The sequence below is a fragment of the Podarcis erhardii genome, assembly GCF_964252035.2.
Source record: "Podarcis erhardii genome assembly, chromosome: 9".
NCBI classification, from domain to species: Eukaryota; Metazoa; Chordata; class Lepidosauria; order Squamata; family Lacertidae; genus Podarcis; species Podarcis erhardii.
Window position 1 is genome coordinate 80,437,249 of NC_138512.1, and position 17,816 is coordinate 80,455,064.

Here is a 17,816-nt window from a genome sequence, read left to right on the forward strand (position 1 = left end):
ACGGACAGGCCTCTGGGGACGGGGCACCCGCAGGAGGACCCCAAGAGCTCTTCTCTGCTGATGCTCCATGTCCTCTGGGGCCAGGCAGCAGGAGCAGGGCCCCCCACCTCTGGAGCAGCCCCCTGGGAGACTGGGCCCCCTCCTCGTGGCAGAGCCTTCCCAGCCCCACCTGCTCCCGGGGAGAGGCAGCTCCTTAACTCACCTTGATTTTGAGGGACTTCTTCAGCTCCTTGATGACCGTCTCTCGGTCCTCCAGCTTCAGGCCCAGACCTTCGGCATCCGTGATCTCCGCCCGCAAGGCGGCTGCCCGCAGATCCACTGGAGGAGGAGACTGCAAGAGGAGCCCGCATTGGATTGCTCAGACATGGACCAGGTTGTGGGAGGCGTCTCGAGATACAGAGCATGCAATGAACCCCTCCCAAGCCCAGGGGAAGGCCCCACACCTTCATTCCTCCTCAAAGGACTCAACTGCAAGGAAGGCAGTGCGAGGAAGAGCCCTGAAGCAGCAACCGGATCAGACCAAGGGGGTCCCAGCATGGAGGCCAGCCTCCTCCTCCCCACAGTAGCTGCCCCCCTGCCTCTGGGGCTCCTGCAAGCAGCACCCTCCCCCCACCTGAAAGCCCACCCAACAATTTAAAATGGGGCTGGAAAAGGAGTGGCTTTCACTGGGGCACAGACACCCTCCCCCAACCAATAGGCTGGCCCTGTTAGCCAAGCACCAGCCAGGGGAATCTGCCCGCAGTGGGTGAGGCCAGCTCCTGCCCTCTCTCTGCCCAGGCCCTCACCTTGGCCTGAGGCTTGTCTGCATCGTACTCGCCCTCCTGCATGGCCGTGGCCATCTTGTTCATGGTGGCAATCAGGATGTTGCACGACTGTCGCAGGCACTCGTGGGGGTTGATGCCTTGTGTGCCGTAGATCTGGAAGAGAATTGGACAGGTCCAGAGGATGCCAATGCTCGTCTCTTGGCGGCGCTGATCCCGGACTGAGGTCTGCAGAGACCTCCCCAGCCCTTATTGGCAGGAACGGAAGAGGAAGGTGCCAGCCTCCCCAGGCCTGGGGAGACCCGGGGAGGAAGGCCAGGCCTGGCCCAGTGGGGAGGGAGGGGAAGCTTACAAGATCTCTGGACTGAGGAGGTGCAGAGGGAGGTTCCTTAGCCCAACAGCCCCTCAGCCCCCATAGCGCTGTCCAATTATTATTATTTTCAAAACAAAAAATTCCTTCCAGTAGCACCTTAAAGACCAACTAAGTTAGTTCTAGGTATGAGCTTTCGTGTATCTGAAGAAGTGTGCATGCACACGAAAGCTCATACCTAGAACTAACTTAGTTGGTCTTTAAGGTGCTACTGGAAGGAATTTTTTGTTTTGACTATGGCAGACCAACACGGCTACCTATCTGTAACTATTATTATTTTATTATTATTTATTGAATTTATACACCATCCTATACCTGGAGGTCTCAGGGCAGTTCACAGGACAAAACCAAAATATAAAATACATAATCAAAATAAAAACAACTACTCAATAACACCCCCCCCAATAACAACACATTTTAAAAGGCACCGGATGTCAATCAAATCAATCAAAGGCCTGGTTGAATGCGCCAGGCAAACTTCCCTGGGGAGAGCAAAGAGGGAGCCACTGCAGAAAAGGCCCCGTTCTCATGCTGCCACCCTCCGGACGTCTCGAGGAGGAGGCACACGAAGGAGGGCCTCCGAAGATGATCTCAGGGTCTGGGTGGGTTCATATGGGAAGATTGAGGTATTGCGGTCCTGAGCAGTTTAAGGCTTCAGAGATCAAAACCAGCACTTGGAATTGGGCCCAGAAACTAATTGGTAGCCAGTGCAGTCGGACCAGGATCAGTGTAAGATGCTCAAACCGTGAGCAAACTGGCCGCTGAATTCTGCACCAGCTGAAGTTTCCAAACCGTCTTCAAAACAGTAGTTAGGCTCTCCCTGTCCAGATAGGGGTGTAGCTGGGCCACCAGCCGAAGCCGATGGAAGGCACTCTGGGCCACTGAGGCCACCTGAGCCTCGAGCGACAGCAAAGGATCCAGGAGGACCCCCAAGCTACGAACCTGCTCCTTCAGAGGAAACGTAACCCCATCAAGAGCAGGCGGCCTCCCAGCCATCCGGTCTAGGGAACCCCCCACTAACAGTGCCTCCATCTTATCTGGATTGAGCTTCAGGTTGTTGGTTCTCATCCAGTCCACTACTGAGGCAACTGCTCAAGGAAGCCAAGCAGCAATACTTTAGAGCTCTTAAAAGAGGCAGTGGAGGTGTAGTGGTTAGAGCATCCATCTAGGACCTGGGAGGCCAGCGAGCAAATCCCTGCTCAGCAAGGAAACTCCCTGGGTGACTTCAGACCAGTCACACACTTCCTCGGCCGACCTCACAGGATCCTTGTGGGGATAAAATGGGGAGAGGGAGAATCATGGACGCCCCCTTGAGCTCTTTGGAGGAAGAGGGTGGATACAAGTGCAATAATCAATCAATCAGTAGCTGAGTGTGAGCCAGGATTTAACCCTGCCAACCCGCAGCAACCGCACACCCCCCCCCCCGGTGGTTCTGGAAGGGATCCTGCTCTGCCCACTGATAGACGCAGCAGAGGGCCCTTACCTGCTCGCTGGCCTTGAAGGCCAGGTCTTCCAGCTTCACGGCCTGGAGACCCTCGTTCTCCGTCAGAGGGGCAATCATCTGAGCCCCTGCAGCCGCCACCTCCTGCAGCACAGCCACCACCCACGTCAGGTGCTTGCGGCATTCCAGCAGCGTGTCTGCCACCTGGAAGACCAGAGCAGGGTCAAGAGGCAGCCGTGCGCTCCGCTTCGGGGAAAGGGGCACGTCACTCCCGCAAGGGGCTGGAGGCCCAGCTCTCCGTCCCGGGCCGGGCGACCCACCTGCTGCCCAAAGCCGAGCGCTGCAGGGATGCCAGGGGCGTCGGTGCCAGGCATGCGGCGCCGGATCTTCTTGCAGAACTGCCGGATGTCGCTGCAGGAGGTCTCCAGGTCCTTCAGGAGGATGGCAAAGTCGGAGACCTCCTGCCCGGTCTGAAAGCGGGAAGAAGGGCAGCGTCAGGACCCACGGCTGGGGCAAGCAGCCTCGCCAAGGAGACCCCCACCTGCTGCCTCCTGGGGGTGGGGGGTGGAGGGGCTTACCTGCAGGAAGGAGCGCAGCCTGCCCACCTCCACACTCATGCAGTCCAAGGCACTCTGGGTGAACTGCAAGCAAGCAAAGGCACTGTTACTCGGGCCTGCGCAACGACAGCCTGTTCCTGCCACAGCCAAGGACTGGGAAGATGTGGCTTGGGATGTGGCCGATGATGTCAAGCTCCCTGGGGACCTGGGGAGACTGATTTTGCGGGCTTGTGAATACAGCATGGTTTCACTCCATATTTTTTGTGTGTGTTTGTTCTGAAACACACACAGAGGGAGGGAGAGAACTTTTTTTCTGGGGGGACGCAAGGGGATGCATACCCCTAAACATTTTGTGAATTTAAGTTTGGCCTCATTGAGGAGAAGTTTTTCAATGTGAGTAGGAAAATGAGAGTACAGTGGTGCCCCGCAAGACGAACGCCTCGCAAGACGGAAAACCCGCTAGACGAAAGGGTTTTCCGTTTTGGAGGCGCTTCGCAAAACGAATTTCCCTATGGGCTTGCTTCGCAAGACGAAATGTCTTGCGAGTTTTTCTGACTTTCCCCCCTTTCTCTAAGCCGCTAAGCCGCTTATCCGCTTATCCGCTAATCCGATAAGCCGCTAAGCCGCTAATAGCGCTAAGCCGCTAAGCCGTCAATGGGCTTGCTTCGCAAGACGAAAAAACCGCTAGACGAAGAGAATCACGGAACGGATTCTTTTCATCTTGCGAGGCACCACTGTATCCCTAAACATTTTTTAAGAAAAAAGCACTGTGTGTGTGTGAGAGAGAGAGAGAGAGAGAGAGAGTGAGTGAGAGAGAGAGAGAGAGAGAGCTGGGAGAGACCAGGGTTCGAATCTCCCCACAGCCACGCAGCTCATTGGCGACCTTAGGGGCCAGTTCCTGCCTCTTTCAGCCTGTGAGGAGACGGGGGGGGGGGGAGCCACAAACACCACCTGCTCACCTTGATGTGGTCGGCCAGCTGCATAGTGCAGTCCTCGGCCTGGTCAGCCAGATGGATGCTGTACAGGTGCTGGAAGGGAGAGACGGAGGAACAGTGAGGGGGGGGGCACCTCTGCTGCTGAGCTCCAGCTGGCTTTCAATCCAGCTCAGCCAAAGCAGTGCCAGAGGGCTTTGCCCACCCCCCAACATGCCAGCCTTGCTCTCTGTTGATCTTGCCACCACCAGGAGAGCTGCAGCAAACACAAGGGCACCCGCCCTCTTTCAAACCAGCGCAGCAGCATGGCGGGACCGGACTCTGCAGGCAGCCCTCCTGGAAACCAGGCCTGGCGGCCCTGGGCTCTTGAAGGAGCCCCAGTCGCTCCACACTCTTAGTCTTTTCCTGGCACTGGGGGGAGGCGCAGCCAGGGCTGGAATTATGGGGAGGGGGGAACAGCCCCTTTTTCTTTTTTGGGGGGGAGTGCCTGGCCAAAATTGAGAGAGGGCAGCCAGGAGGTGGGGCTAGAGGATTTCAGGAAATGCCCACCCCTCCTTTCCCAGCATAAATCAGCGTGACGTGGGCTCCCCTTGCTGAGGTCCTGGGGGGTCAGGGCCCCCTCACCTGATAGTACTTGATGGCTTTGGTCAAGGGCTCGACGTTGACGGTCTCATCCAGCTGGTCCTTGTGCAGCAGTTCAATCAGGAAGTCCAGGGACCTCTCATGCACGCTCATCTCGGGGTACAGGGTCCCCACTTTCTTGTAGATCTCCACGCTGCACTTGTTCAAGGCCCTGAGCAAGGGGGGGGGGCGGGAGAGGCAGAGGCCATCAGGCTCAGCCAGGAGGGGGCCATTTCAGGGGGACCCCTGGGACCCCCGGGCCAGAGGACTTACTGCTCATATTTGTGCAGAGTGGCTTGCAGGAGGCTGAGGGAATACACCAGCCCGGCAGCAAAGCTCAGCTGCTCCCCTGGCGCCCCCCGGAGGCCAGCGCGCTCGGCACAGTTCTCGTTCAGCTCAAACTTCTCCTGGGCCTGCTTGCTGATCAGCTCGGCCTGTTCCAGAGAGAGAGGGAGGGGAGATGTCAGAGGTTCAGCGTGTAGGAAACAGACTAGCAAAAACTTGATTATTTACTGACCTAAATCATTTGTGGTTGGCGTGTTTCTGTTGGAAAGGAAGACGTGGCGGCACTGCCCCCCCCCCCCCGTTGCTCGCAGCCTACCTTGCAGATGAGCCGTGGGATGAGCAGCAGCACCAGGACGCAGTCGTGGTCCCCGCCATGACGCAGGAAGCTGTCCGGCATGAAGGAGGTGAGGAGGGAGACGTGGCGGTTGGCCTGGTGAACCTCCATCTGGCGCAGCTCCATCTCGATGGCCTGGAAGGGGGGGAAGAAGCCCACTGAACACCCCCGTTCTCTGGCTCTCAGGGCAGCACCAGGAACACCTCCAGGCCCCACGTGTGTGCACGGCACCGGAGAGTGGGAACCCCACTATAGTGATCACGTGGGATTGCCGTGAGGAATTAGAAAAAATATGGAGCCAGTCATTTGCGTCAGCAATGAAAGCATTGCGTTGGCTGGGTTTGAGCCATTTGATATGATTTCTGATCCATCAACGTACACAGCCCAGCTGCCAGCTGCTTCCTCAGGCATCCTCAGTACATAAAGATAGTAGGTTACCTTGATGTAGTTTAATCTTTAGACAGATCTTAGGGGCCAGGAAAAGAGTTCACAAGGAGATGGTGAATACTCTTTCCTTGCCATTCTTCCGTCCTCTCCTGTTTACTCCTGTTTATGACCTTCCTAAAAACATTCCTCTTCGTTTCCTCTTTTATTTACTCTGAATTACATATGCATGCTCAAGTAGGAAATTAGCTCTTTGTAGTTTTAACTTTAACTTTGTCTCCATGTGGGGTATTTTTTTAAATGCTCAGAGGAAATCTGATTGGTTCTTACGAACACTTTACACAGTGTTTGTAAGAACCAATCAGATTTTGTGAATAAAATGACCTGGGCCGGAGGGTGGACAGGAGTTATTATTATACGCACCCCTCCCAGAGTCTTGCTGGTCCAATCCTTCCTTGACTTTGGCAACGCCTCACCCACAAAACCCCACGACTCTCCGAGATGTCTCCCACCGCTACTACTCCACCATTTGTGCCAGTGGGGCTTTGCTCTGGACTCCACAAGCGCGTATGAGATGAGCCTGAAGGTGTCCCAGGAGCCCTGGCAGACTATCCTGAGCCTGTATTTATTTGTTTTACTGATATCCTGCTGCAACCTAGTAACTGATTCTCGAAAATACAAGCCTAATTCAAGGTTACTATTCTAATCAGAACTGGTTTCTGAAAAATCAAGTCTGAACTTTCAAGGTCACAGACGTCAGAAAACAGGTCATCTGTCTGAACTGAAACTACCTGTAACATTATTTTGAAGTACTGCTTTAAGAATAGCTCAGGAGTGTCTTCCTGGCCCCAGCTCTTCCATTTCTAGCATGGGTTTGGGATGGGAAATGGGGTGTTCTCCCCCTTCCTTGCCCTCCCCCACCTATCCCTGCTGGTCTCCAGCTGAGCATACCTTGGCGTGAGCTTTGGTCTCCGCAAATTTAATCTTGAAGTCAAACATTTCAGGCGGAGGCTGCTGCTGCCTCTCCACAGAGGCCTCTTGCTGGTTCATCAGCTCCCGGTTAACATCCTGGAAGAGGGAGAGCAGGAGTGAGGCATGCTGGGAAGGCAGTGCCAAAGGAGGAGGAGGAGGAGGAGGAGTGCATGACTCCAAGGGGAACCAGGAGAAGCCCCAGGAACCCCAAAGGCACCTGAGGGGGCCAAACGGGAACCGGAGAGGGAGAGAGAACATATAGGTGCATAGAGATTTTGTGGCACCTTATCGCCTCCCGGCCCCAATGCAGGAGAAGTTGGGCCCCAGGGGCAGCCTGGAAAGAGGAGACCCACATGTGGCCCCTCCAGTTCCTGTTCCACACAAGGCTCCTTGCGCTGATGCTCGCCTATCCCTCTCATGTGCTTGGAAGCAAAGCCTTGCCCTTGGCACAGACATTTTCACAGGAGGAGGAGGCCAGGTGCTCTCCAAACAGGGCAGGAGTCCGTCATTCCTCCCGCAAGGCTGTCCTCCATCACCCGAGCCTGGCCTGCTCTGAGCCCCAACTTCCTCCCCCGACAGCAAGCACCTGCAAGTGCGCAGTCAGCTCCCGGTACTTCTTGATGGTCTGCTGGTAGTCGGCCACCGTCTCCTGAGCCGCCTCCACGCGCTTCTCCGCCTCTCGCACCCGGGCAGTCGCCATGTCCAGCTGCTCTCGCAGCTCCAGCTCTGTCTCCCTGGCGTTCTCCTGCAGCTCATCGTTCATCTCGTTTATGGCTTCCTGGAAAGGGGGAAGGGCGTGGGGGGTGAACATGGAGGATGCAACAGCAGGAGGCCCTTGGTGGCCAAAGACTGACCGACCACCAGACAAGGACAAGGAGGGCACCCCACAGCCTGCCTGCGGGTCACAGCAGCGTCTGGGGAGAGACATGCAAGAGGCCCCCACTCCCTCTCGCCACGAGGCAGATAGAACAAAAGCCAGCCTTCTCCCCTCCCTGCTCCTCTGCCCCCTCAATCTCACCAGGTCTGAAACAGTCTCGCGAAGCTCCCGGACCTTCTCCTCCAGGTCCAGGTTCCTCTCGGTCAGCGTCTCCACCATCTCCTCAGCCCCCAGAGCAGCATCCACCTGGAGAAAGGACACAGGGTTGGCCCAGACCTGGAGCGATCTGGGCACAGCCTCCCCGTCCCAGCCCCTGCCCCAGAGAGAAGAGGGAGCCCAGACCCAGACACCAAGGCTGAGCCTCTGACCACTGTCATCGTTGACTTCCCTTATTACTGGTTATGCTCGTCAGTCAACTTTTCTCACAGAGTGAAGCAAGGCATTTACAAGCAGCTAAGGACAACCAAGACCAAACAACCGACTGAAATGGATCTTAAAGAGAGCAAAGCCTCTATACTCAAACTGCGCCTCTGTGAGCATCTCTCACCTTCCGGAGTCGGAGTGCTGAGGGGGCTTTACCCGGCAAGCAAGGCAGAGAGTGTAAAAGCTCAACCAGTCAGCCTGCAACTGCGTACGGTTGAAACTGCAGGTGTTGAATGCTCCTGAGATGCCACAGTACTCAACTTCCATGTTTGGGATTCTGGCCAGGGGTGGAAGCTGCCCACCAGGCCTCCTGGCAAGGCGCAGCCTCCAGCCCACCCCCTCCTCCCCAGCGACCCCCAAGCGCAGCTGAGCGCAGGGCTGGGAGGAGACGTCTGGGCGGGGCCGCCTGGCCCTGGGGACACATGCCTGCTCCTTCAGCTCGTCCATGGTCCTCTCCGCCTGCTTCAGCTCCTCCTGGAGCTTCTCCTTCTGTTGCCGCAGCGTCTCCAGCTCCGTGTTCTTCTTCTCCATGTGCTTCTGGAGCTTGACGTGCTCCTGTTTCTCGGAGGCAGACAGGTCCCGCATCCTGGGGGAAGAAGAGAGTGTAAAATTACAGTATATTAAGATAAACTATTAGGATCAAAACAAAGAGGGAAAGGATTTGCTGAAATATCCAACTGAAATAGAATACAAAAAAAGGGAGGTGTGAGGAGCTCAAGGAAACAAGCAAATGAAAGATAAGATTTGTTTTTTTTAATTGTTTGTATTTTTCTGGGGTTTTTTGTTTTTACTTATTGTGATGCATTGTCTTGTTTGGGTTTTTTTGCTTAATTTGGTGTGTGTTTTTTTCTTTTTTCCTTTTGTAACCTTTAAAACTTGAATAAATATTATTTTTTTTTAAAAAAAAAAAAAGACAGGTCCCGCATCCTGCCGAGGCCAGAGGGGGAGAGAGAGGGCGGCTCAGAGTCACGCGCCACCGGGATGGGAGGGCGGCAGAGCCACCCTAAGGCCCTCCCAACCCAGACAGGGGAAGAAGGAACAAGACACTGGCATGGAGAAAGAGGGGGAGGCACCTGCTAGAAAAGGCTTCTCCCCACCCCCGAAATATCCTCAGACAAGCCTGGGCCCAGTTCAAAAGAGAGGAGCTTCTCTGGGAGGGAGTGGGTCACCTTCCTTGGGCAACAGAAACACCTCACGCCACAGACCCAGGAAGGGTGGGGCAGGATCCTGCCTTCAGAGGCTGCAGGAACCAGGACACGGGGGGCGGGGTGTGCCTGACGTGGAGGTGTGTGTTGCATGCTTGTGTTCTTACCGCACCAGCGCCTCCTTCAGCCGGCCATTCTGCTCTTCCAGCTGCTTGACCTGGTAACTGGAGGCAGCTCCGTCAGATCCTAGAGAGGTGGGAAGGAGCATGTGAAAGCCCGACCGGATGCAGCTGGCGCAACTGACTCCCTGGCAGGCAACATGGTGCGTGGGAAGCCGGGCCGACCTCTGGCTCAGCAGGCAGCCACCCCACCCAGCCTATGGGAGGAGGGGCATCTCAGCTGCCTTCCTGCTAGGAGGGCACCCAGCGCCCCTGCTGCTGCTGTGGGGGATCCAGGCCCCGCTCGCTCAGGAGTGTGGAGCCTCTCCCAAGAGTGCAGCCAGCCGGCTGAGGCCCTGGGAGAAATCAACCCTTCCACTGCTTGGAGAGCTTTTTCTCCCTGAAAGAAAGGGCAGGGCAGGCTGGGCCCACCCAGCCAGCAAAATGCCAGTGTTCCTGCCACCCTCCCGGAGCCCCCGCCGCTCTCACCCTTCTCCTCGATCTCGTGCTTCAGGATCTCCAGGTCCATGGTGAGGTACTCCACCTTCTCCTTCAGGGAGTCCACCTCCTGCTGCAGGGACTCTGCCCGCTCCTCAGCCATCTCCTTGTCCAGAGTGGCCATCTCGATGGCGTCAGCCGTGTCGGCCATCTCCTCCATGTAGCGCTCTTTGGCCTCCAAGGCCTCTTTGGCTTCCTGGGAGGAGAGGAGGCAGCTGTGCCTGGCCGGTCGTGCAGCCCCCACCCTCAAGCCACCCTGGGTGCCCGGCCCCCTCGAGAGACTTCTGCCCGGCAGCCACCAGCGGCATCCAGGACGACATCTCAGGCTAACGGGCCAGGTCTTGGGAAAGGCCCGCTGAACGGCAGCAGGGGAAGGACCAAGCAGAGCAGCCTGGGAGGAAGCCCAAATCTGAGGGATGCTGGGGGAAGGAGGGAGTGGGGCTGCTTGGGCTTCCCCTGAAAGGAGACCCTCTGAGACTTCCAAGGCCTGGCATGGACCAAGCCCTGCGCTGCTGAATACCCCTCTGCCCCCAGGCAGAGCTCCTCAGTTCCCAGCATGCTTTGCAGGCTGCCCATCTACTCTCTCACCTTTTTCGCCTCCTTCAGGCGTTTCTGGAGCTCGGCCTGCTGCTCCTGCATTTTGCTCTTCCACTCCTGGACTTGCTCCAGCTGGATCTTGTACTTCTCCAGCTCCTTCAGCTTGGCCTTGTCCTCGTTCCGCTTCATCTTGAGGGTCTCCAGCTTCTCCTCCAGGTCTCGCACCTGGCTGCGCAGGTTCTCCTCCTCCTGCAAGGCAAGGAGGCTCCCACAATGAGAAGCCACACCCTACGCACTCAAGCCTGGACCTCCAAGCAGGAAAGAGCCACCTGGCTGGCACCAGGGGAGACCTCCTGCCACACCACTGCTATTTTAAAAAAGAACCTGCAGTATTCATCTGCATAACATGACCCGGATAGCTCGGCGGGTTAGAGCATGGTGCTGGTAACGCCAAGGTTGCAGGTTTGATCCCTGTATGGGGCAGCTGCCTATTCCTGCATTGCCGTGGGTTGGACTAGATGATCCTCAGGGTCCCTTCCAAGTCTGTGATGCTTTGCAGTTTAGCCCTAATAAGGCAATTCTCACGGAAGGGCTGCAAGGCCACCTCCTCTCCACTAGGGGGCACTTCCTTCCGCCTCCAGGGTCTTGATCACAATCCCTGCTGTGACACAGAAGCACCAGCCTCTCCTTGGAGCATGAAACACTCGCAGAGCATTAGCACAACAAATGCGCTTTCTTTTGAAATGCCATGTTCCACCTCTCCTTTCCAGGCTTACAAATAGTTAACACTTTCAAAGTCTGTGTCGAGAACCGTGACATCCAGACAATGTCATGTGGTCCTGCAAATAAATATTGCAGAGAAGCCCCCCAGTTGTCAAAGAAGGAAGGGGAGGGCTGGTCGCCAGAGCAGGGAGGGGGGACTTGCATTCTGGCCAAATCTGGGGGGCCACCACCATTAGCCCCTGCTGGGAAATAAGGGTCAGCAAACCTTTTCAGCAGGGGGTCGGTCCACTGTCCCTCAGACCTTGTCGGGGGCCAGACTATATTTTGAAGGGGGGGGGGAATGAATGAATTCCTATGTCCCGCAAGTAACCTAGAGATGCATTTTAAATAAAAGGACACATTCTACTCATGTAAAAACACACTTTAGAAGGCGATTGGGCTGCATCCGGCCCCCGAGCCTTAGGTTGCCTACTCATGGAGACTCTCCACTTAGCTCAGCCTGGTGCTGCAGGTTCAGTCCCCCTGGGGACCACCTGCCTATTCCTACATTGCAGGAGGTAGGACTAGATGACCCTCAGGATCCCTTCCGACTCTACAATTTTGTGGTTCTCCTTTTGAAATCTCCTTGGCTGAGGATCAGAGTAGCCCACAAGAGAGAGAGAGAGAGACAGAGAGAGAGAGAGAGAGAGAGAAGAGAGAGAAGAAGAAGAAGAAGAAGAAGAAGAAGAAGAAGAAGAAGAAGAAGAAGAATGAACACATTCATTGCTTAGTCTCAGTTGTCCATCTGTTAAGTAGGAATAATATTTCTCCACGTCAGAGGGTTGCTGTGAGAAAGCCCGTCAAAACTGAACAGCAATTTTGATATCCGTAACAGCGCGTGAAAGCTTGGGAACTCTGAGGACAGGTTCTGGGCCCACTGGACACCTTGAAAGCCCTAAACAGCCTCGGTCCAGGATACCTGAAGGAGCATCTCCACCTCCATCATTCTACCCAGACACTGAAGTCCAGCTCCAAGGGCCTTCTGGCGGTTCCCTCACTGCAAGAAGTGAAGTTACAGGGAACCAGGCAGAGGGCCTTTTCGGTGGTGGCGCCCGCCCTGTGGAACGCCCTCCCAGCAGATGTCAAAGAGAAAAACAACTACCAGACTTTTAGAAGACACCTGAAGGCAGCCCTGTCCAGGGAAGCTTTTAATGTTTAACGGACTACTGTATTTTAATACTTTGTTGGAAGTTGCCCAGAGTGGCTGGGGAAACCCAGCCAGATGGGCGGGGTATAAATTGTTGTTCTTGTTGTTGTTGTAATTTCCCGCTTTCAGATTTTCACGCTACGAGGGCTGCCTCTGATGAACTTGTGGACACAAGGAGGGCTGTCAGAGGCTCTTGGCTTTGAGGTCAATGGGATCCTGAGACTCACCCTTCCTGCTCATCCCACAAGCCCCAAGTTGTAAATGGCGGGAAAGCTCAGCAGAGCCAATGCAGCCCCCCTCCCCCCAGAAGCCCCCCAGAAGCCCAGGGGCCCATTTACCTTGGTGGTGGGTGACAGGATTGATGGCGGAGCCACGGGAGAAGTCAGTGACGGCGTGGGAACCACGGGAGCAGCCAGAGGCGTCTGCGCAGGAGTGCTTGGCTCACTGCTGCTCATCTCGCCGGCTGAGGCAGAAGCTGAGCCCGAGAGCCCCGTTGTGCCGCTGGAGGCTGCTGAGCTGGCCGTCCGGGTGGGCTGCAGGGCCGCCATTAGGGTGGAGAGGGAGAAGAAGGAGGAAAAGCATGTTAGAAGGACGATGGCTGGGCTGAGCCCATGGGCTGCTCTCTGGGCAATGGCATTGCACAACCGAAACGGCAGATCTCACACAGCTTCTGCAAGAAACACACAGGGACCGATGAATCCAGGAATCGGCAGGAGTTGGAGCAGATTCTGACACTTAAGGGCAATGCAGAGGAGAGGGTTTGTGTGTGTGTGTAAAAAAATGCTACTTTGACAGCAAACCTCCCAATGGGCCATTTTTTTCTGGAAGCCTGCTTGGAAGCCCTGCTCAACTCATAGGAACTGGCTGCGGTGAAGGTGAAAGCACTCTGTACCCGCTCTGGAATACTTTCTTAGCCATTCCTATTTGTGTCCCAAGGATGAAACTTGGCCTTAAAATCAAGGCACCGCCCTGGTTCAAAGGGAAGGGTCATTCCAAGCAGCCCTTGCAGAAGGTGCTGGGGTGCTCCCACCCCTGAGAGCTCTGCAGCCTGGAGTCTGGAGCCCCCCTGCAGTGGGACGCTGGCTTCACAGCCCATCTTTTATTTTATTTATTTCATAAAATTGATAAACCACTTTATTGGGGGGGAAAAGGGGGGAGCAGGACCTCAAAGAGGTTTATGAAAAGATAAAAAACAAGAAAACCAAGAAAAATACACTTTAAAAGACAAAACACCCCAAAGTTTGAATACTTTCAACTTTTAAAATTACCCCAACTTTCTAAGCATCTGGGTCTAAACAAGACTGGTTTTAGCAGGTGGCGAAAAGGGTAGTGTGAAGGCACCTGCTGGAGCTCAAGCGGGAGGGAGTTCCAAAGTGCTTGTACTGCCACACTAAATAATCAAGTCCTGGCAAGTGCAGAACAGGCATTATGTGGCACCTGCAGTGGTGCCACTTCTGTCAATCGAAGCAGCCGAGGGGCAGATATGGGCTTTTGTGGGATCTGCTCCCACACCTGCCTCCAGACAGGCCTGCTCTGCATTTGCCCAGTTGGCTTCTCTGGGCCCAGGATGGCGATATGGGTGCACATTCCTGCTCACCTTTCAAGAATCTGCCTGGGAGAGCACCCATATCAGAGGGAGGTGACAACAGGCAAGTTGAAAATTAACCAAGTCACTGTGTCCAGATAGCATACGCCAGAGAGCTCTCAAAATGTGAAATTACTGTCTATCAAACTATGCCTCTTGTCACTAAAATTGGCCTCCTTGCTAGAAGACAAGAAAGACTCATGCCATGCCATGTCATATAATAATAATAATAATAATAATAATAATAATAATAATAATAATAATATATTTATATCCTGCCCTCCCCAGCCAAAGCCGGGCTCAGAGTGGCTAACAACAATAAAAGTGACACAACATTCTAAAATCATTTCATTATAAAATCAGTTCAAATCAGATTAATGGCAACCATTGGGCTAGAGTTCTGTGAGGATTGCCAAAGGAGGGGGTCAGGTGTGTCCTGGCCAAAGGCCTGGTGGAACAGCTCTGTCTTGCAGGCCCTGTGGAAAGATGTCAAGTCCCACAGGGCCCTAGTCTCTTGGGACAGAGCGTTCCACCAGATCGGGGCCATGGCCAAAAAAGCCCAGGCTTTTTCATTTGCATTATTCATTTGCATTATCCCATGTTTCTCTAGGGAGCATCCGTGGCTCTCCTGCCCATATAATCCCCACAGCAACCACAGAGGTAGGTGAGGCTGAGATATACAGAGATGCCCTCCCTACCCCACCACAGAGGTGAGAGGTTGCAGCAAGAGTCAGCTCAGAGGAGCCTCAGACCCTTCAGCAGCAGAGAGCATTCGAAAGAGCTGCGCAAAGCCCACCGGTTCTCACCTTGGGCCTCCTGGTGGTGGTCTGGAGGCCGGCAGGAGCAGAAGGCAGAGGAGGAGGAGACAAGTAGACAGACAGATGGGGAAGACAGGAACAGGGAGACACAGAGACACGGCAGCGGCAGGACAGAACAAAGTGCGGAGGGAAGAAGAGAGACAGGAGAGTGGTTAGTGCGCGCGCCATCAGCTCCGCGAGTCTGGCACCCCGACACCCACCCCCCCACCCGCAAGCCAAGCTGCTGCTCATGCACAGTCCAGATGGGGCTCCTCCCAATGCTGCAAGGCTGGACGCCTGGAGCAGCCAGGTTTCCTCTTCCTGGACAAGGGACAGACCTCCCTGCCTCTGAAGTCAAGGGGGCAAGGGGGCCCTTGTCACAGCAAAAGGATTGACACTGACGAACTGGAAAAATAAAAATGCTGCTCCCTTCTAGGATTGGATTGAAGGCTTGTACAAACTTGCAACGTATGAACAACTTGCATATAAACGCAGACAAATTCAATGGTATTTGGAATCCATTCTTACAAATACTGTAACGGGTTAAGATCTGGTGAAGTACAATAGCAACTTTGTAAAGTACAGTCATACCTTGGAAGTCGAATGGAATCCATTCAGAAGACCGTTCGACTTCCAAAATGTTCGGAAAGCAGAGTGCGGTTTCCGACTGGCTGCAGGAAGTTGTCGGACGTTTGCAAACCAGAACTCTCACTTCCAGGTTTGTGGCGTTCAGGAGCCAAAACATTCGAGAACTAAGCTGTTCAAAAACCCAGGTATGACTGTATACAGTTTTGGGTTTCTCCCTCTGCCCCCTTTATTTTCCCTTCTACACGGGCGCTGTTTCTCTTTTTCCTCTCTCGTTTGCATCTCATCATGTTTAGTGCACATATAATTATGTACTTTTTGAACTTAAAAAGTTCAAAAGAAATTAAAAAGAAAAGGTGGCAGACCAAAAACCATGCCCCCCCCCCGGATATCCATTAAGCACTGCAAGCAGAGGAGGCGGCAAACTTTACAGCAGCCGAGACTCGCTTCAGAGGCGGGTGAAGTCGGAAAAAGCTTGAAGGGAACCTGCAAGAGGGCCAGAGCTTGGAGCTGACCCTACCCAGGGCCATCAAGGCACTTGGGAGCTCTGGGGGTCAAAGGCCGCCCTGACTTCCCAGAGGATAAGAGAGAGGGGGAAAGGGGACGGATCCTGCAGATGAAGGAGCTTCCTGGCAGAGGGGAGTCCCAGCTGGAGATGCCAGAGCTGGAAGCTGGAAATCCCTGCTCTGCTGTTAAGGTCTGGGCAGCCTGATGGCACCCACAAGGCCCTGATCCAGGAGACGCTTCCAAGATTGAGGAGGAGGCAGCTCCCCTCCCCATCTGGCTGAAACTGTGAGACAGCACATGGCAGTGCAGAACTATCCTGGGGGTGCAGCTCTGAGAGGGCTGCAGGATGGTGCCCCCGCCACTCTGCCACCACCGGGGGCTTCTTTCCGTTGCTCTTTGGGCAGCTGCCCCTCCCCTTGCTCTGCCCTCCTCTCCCGGAGCTCCAGCCCCCACCTTGCCAGCCGCCTGTGCCCAGAGGCTTTGCTGACAGCCAACGCTGGCGCCTCCGGGCAAAAGAAGAAGCTGACAAAGTCCCCATTGTCAGGGGAGGGAGGCGGCTCCAGGCATTGTCCCTTCTCCCCTGCTGCTGCTAAGATGGAGCCTCCTGCCAAGTGTGCAAAGGCCAGCCTCTCAAGCGCCCCTTGTTCTCCCTGCAGAACAAACTTCCGAAGAACAAAGTGCTCAGCTGGAACTTGTGGCTGGGGGGGGGGGGAGAAGCAGGGGGGGGGGAATGGTAGCCAACTTTCTGCCTTTGGGGTCTGGTGCACAGCGCAGGCTCTTTCCCTTCCCAGCTCCTGCCTGCGTGCCTGCAGAGTCAGGCCAGGTGTGGCCTGTATCTTTGAATGTGGCAAATCTGAACTTCAAGGCTGCTTTCTCCAAAGTTGCCCTCGCATATCCTTTGCCCTGTGCGGTTTGTGTAGGGTTCAATGGACATCTAAGGGACGCGGGTGGCGCTGTGGGCTAAACCACAGAGCCTAGGACTTGCCGATCAGAAGGTCGGCAGTTCAAATCCCCGCGATGGGGTGAGCTCCTGTTGCTCGGTCCCAGCTCCTGCCCACCTAGCAGTTCGAAAGCACACCAAAAATGCAAGTGGATAAATAGGTACCACTCCAGTGGGAAGGTAAACAGCGTTTCCGTGTGCTTCTCTGGTTCGCCAGAAGCAGCTTAGTCCTGCTGGCCACATGACCCGGAAGCTGTACGCCGGCTCCCTCAGCCAGTAAATTGAGATGAGTGCCACAACCCCAGAGTCGGCCACGACTGGACCTCATGGTCAGGGGTCCCTTTACCTTTAATGAACAGTCACTGGGCTAAATGCCCCTCTTGCTGGAGGGAGGCTTCCTAGGGGGAGAACCTCTGCTTTAGCAGAAGGATGTAGGTGAGATCCCTGAAGTGTGGTGAGACCAACCTAAGGAAGTGCCTCCTTGGGAGTCGGGCCACACAGATCCATCTAGCACAGCACTGGGCCCAGCAACTGGCAGAAGCTCTCCAGAGTTTCAGCCCCATCCCTACCTGGAAAAGCGGGGGACTGAACCAGGGACATGCAAAGCAGGCCCTCTGCCACTAAGCCTGGCTGGTCCTTCCTGGCTGGTGAACGCAGTCAGAGGGCGCTTGGCCAAGTGGGTAAGGAGAGCAGTCCATCTCTTCGAGGGGAAGGTCTACTTCCACCCAACCCTAAGATGGCCATTGTGAGAACATCACTGGAATCCCACTGGGTTGTTTTTAACGGTTGCAATCCAGCCAGAATAAATGCACCAGAAGGGCAGAACTTAAGTTTTGTTCATATACGGTTGGCATCCTTCTGTGTCGGGAGACAGTGGAGGAAGGATCCTTTGGGAATAAAGTCCAACCATGGGAGAGTTACAGCGCCTGATGTGACTGGAGATACATGTTTTCTGGCAGGTGAGGCAGGTGAAAGCGTCTGGTTTTGCTGCTTCAGGGGCAGCACATTAATATAAATATATATAGAATACAGAACACGCCCCCCCCCAAATGCACCAGTGCCTTGCCCGCCTCATCGTGGCTTCGCAGCTCCTACAGGACCAGGACCAAACAGCCTAAATGTGTGCCAAGGACAAGCCAAAGGTTGCAGCTGGCAGGAATGATGTGCAATATGCAAGTGGAGCGCCAGAATCTGAATA

General features: G+C 54.9%; 1 protein-coding gene across 9 annotated transcripts in view; it reads right to left on the minus strand.

The window, feature by feature from the left end:
• Positions 1-17,816, minus strand: part of DCTN1 (dynactin subunit 1) — a 66,901-nt gene that overhangs the window by 6,546 nt on the left and 42,539 nt on the right. For 7 of the 9 annotated variants that reach the window (XM_081876666.1, XM_081876665.1, XM_081876664.1 and 4 more), the window contains 18 exons: positions 14,596-14,616; positions 12,543-12,737; positions 10,347-10,544; positions 9,750-9,954; positions 9,270-9,348; positions 8,384-8,543; positions 7,676-7,780; positions 7,244-7,435; positions 6,637-6,753; positions 5,284-5,436; positions 4,956-5,116; positions 4,686-4,854; positions 4,089-4,157; positions 3,151-3,213; positions 2,893-3,042; positions 2,615-2,776; positions 786-917; positions 203-331 (listed from right to left, as the gene is read on the minus strand). In XM_081876666.1, coding sequence (XP_081732792.1) covers positions 203-331; positions 786-917; positions 2,615-2,776; positions 2,893-3,042; positions 3,151-3,213; positions 4,089-4,157; positions 4,686-4,854; positions 4,956-5,116; positions 5,284-5,436; positions 6,637-6,753; positions 7,244-7,435; positions 7,676-7,780; positions 8,384-8,543; positions 9,270-9,348; positions 9,750-9,954; positions 10,347-10,544; positions 12,543-12,737; positions 14,596-14,616 — 2,460 coding nt within the window. The remainder of the gene's footprint in view (positions 1-202; positions 332-785; positions 918-2,614; positions 2,777-2,892; positions 3,043-3,150; positions 3,214-4,088; positions 4,158-4,685; positions 4,855-4,955; positions 5,117-5,283; positions 5,437-6,636; positions 6,754-7,243; positions 7,436-7,675; positions 7,781-8,383; positions 8,544-9,269; positions 9,349-9,749; positions 9,955-10,346; positions 10,545-12,542; positions 12,738-14,595; positions 14,617-17,816) is intronic. The other 2 variants (XM_081876660.1, XM_081876667.1) reach the window with 2 other exon arrangements.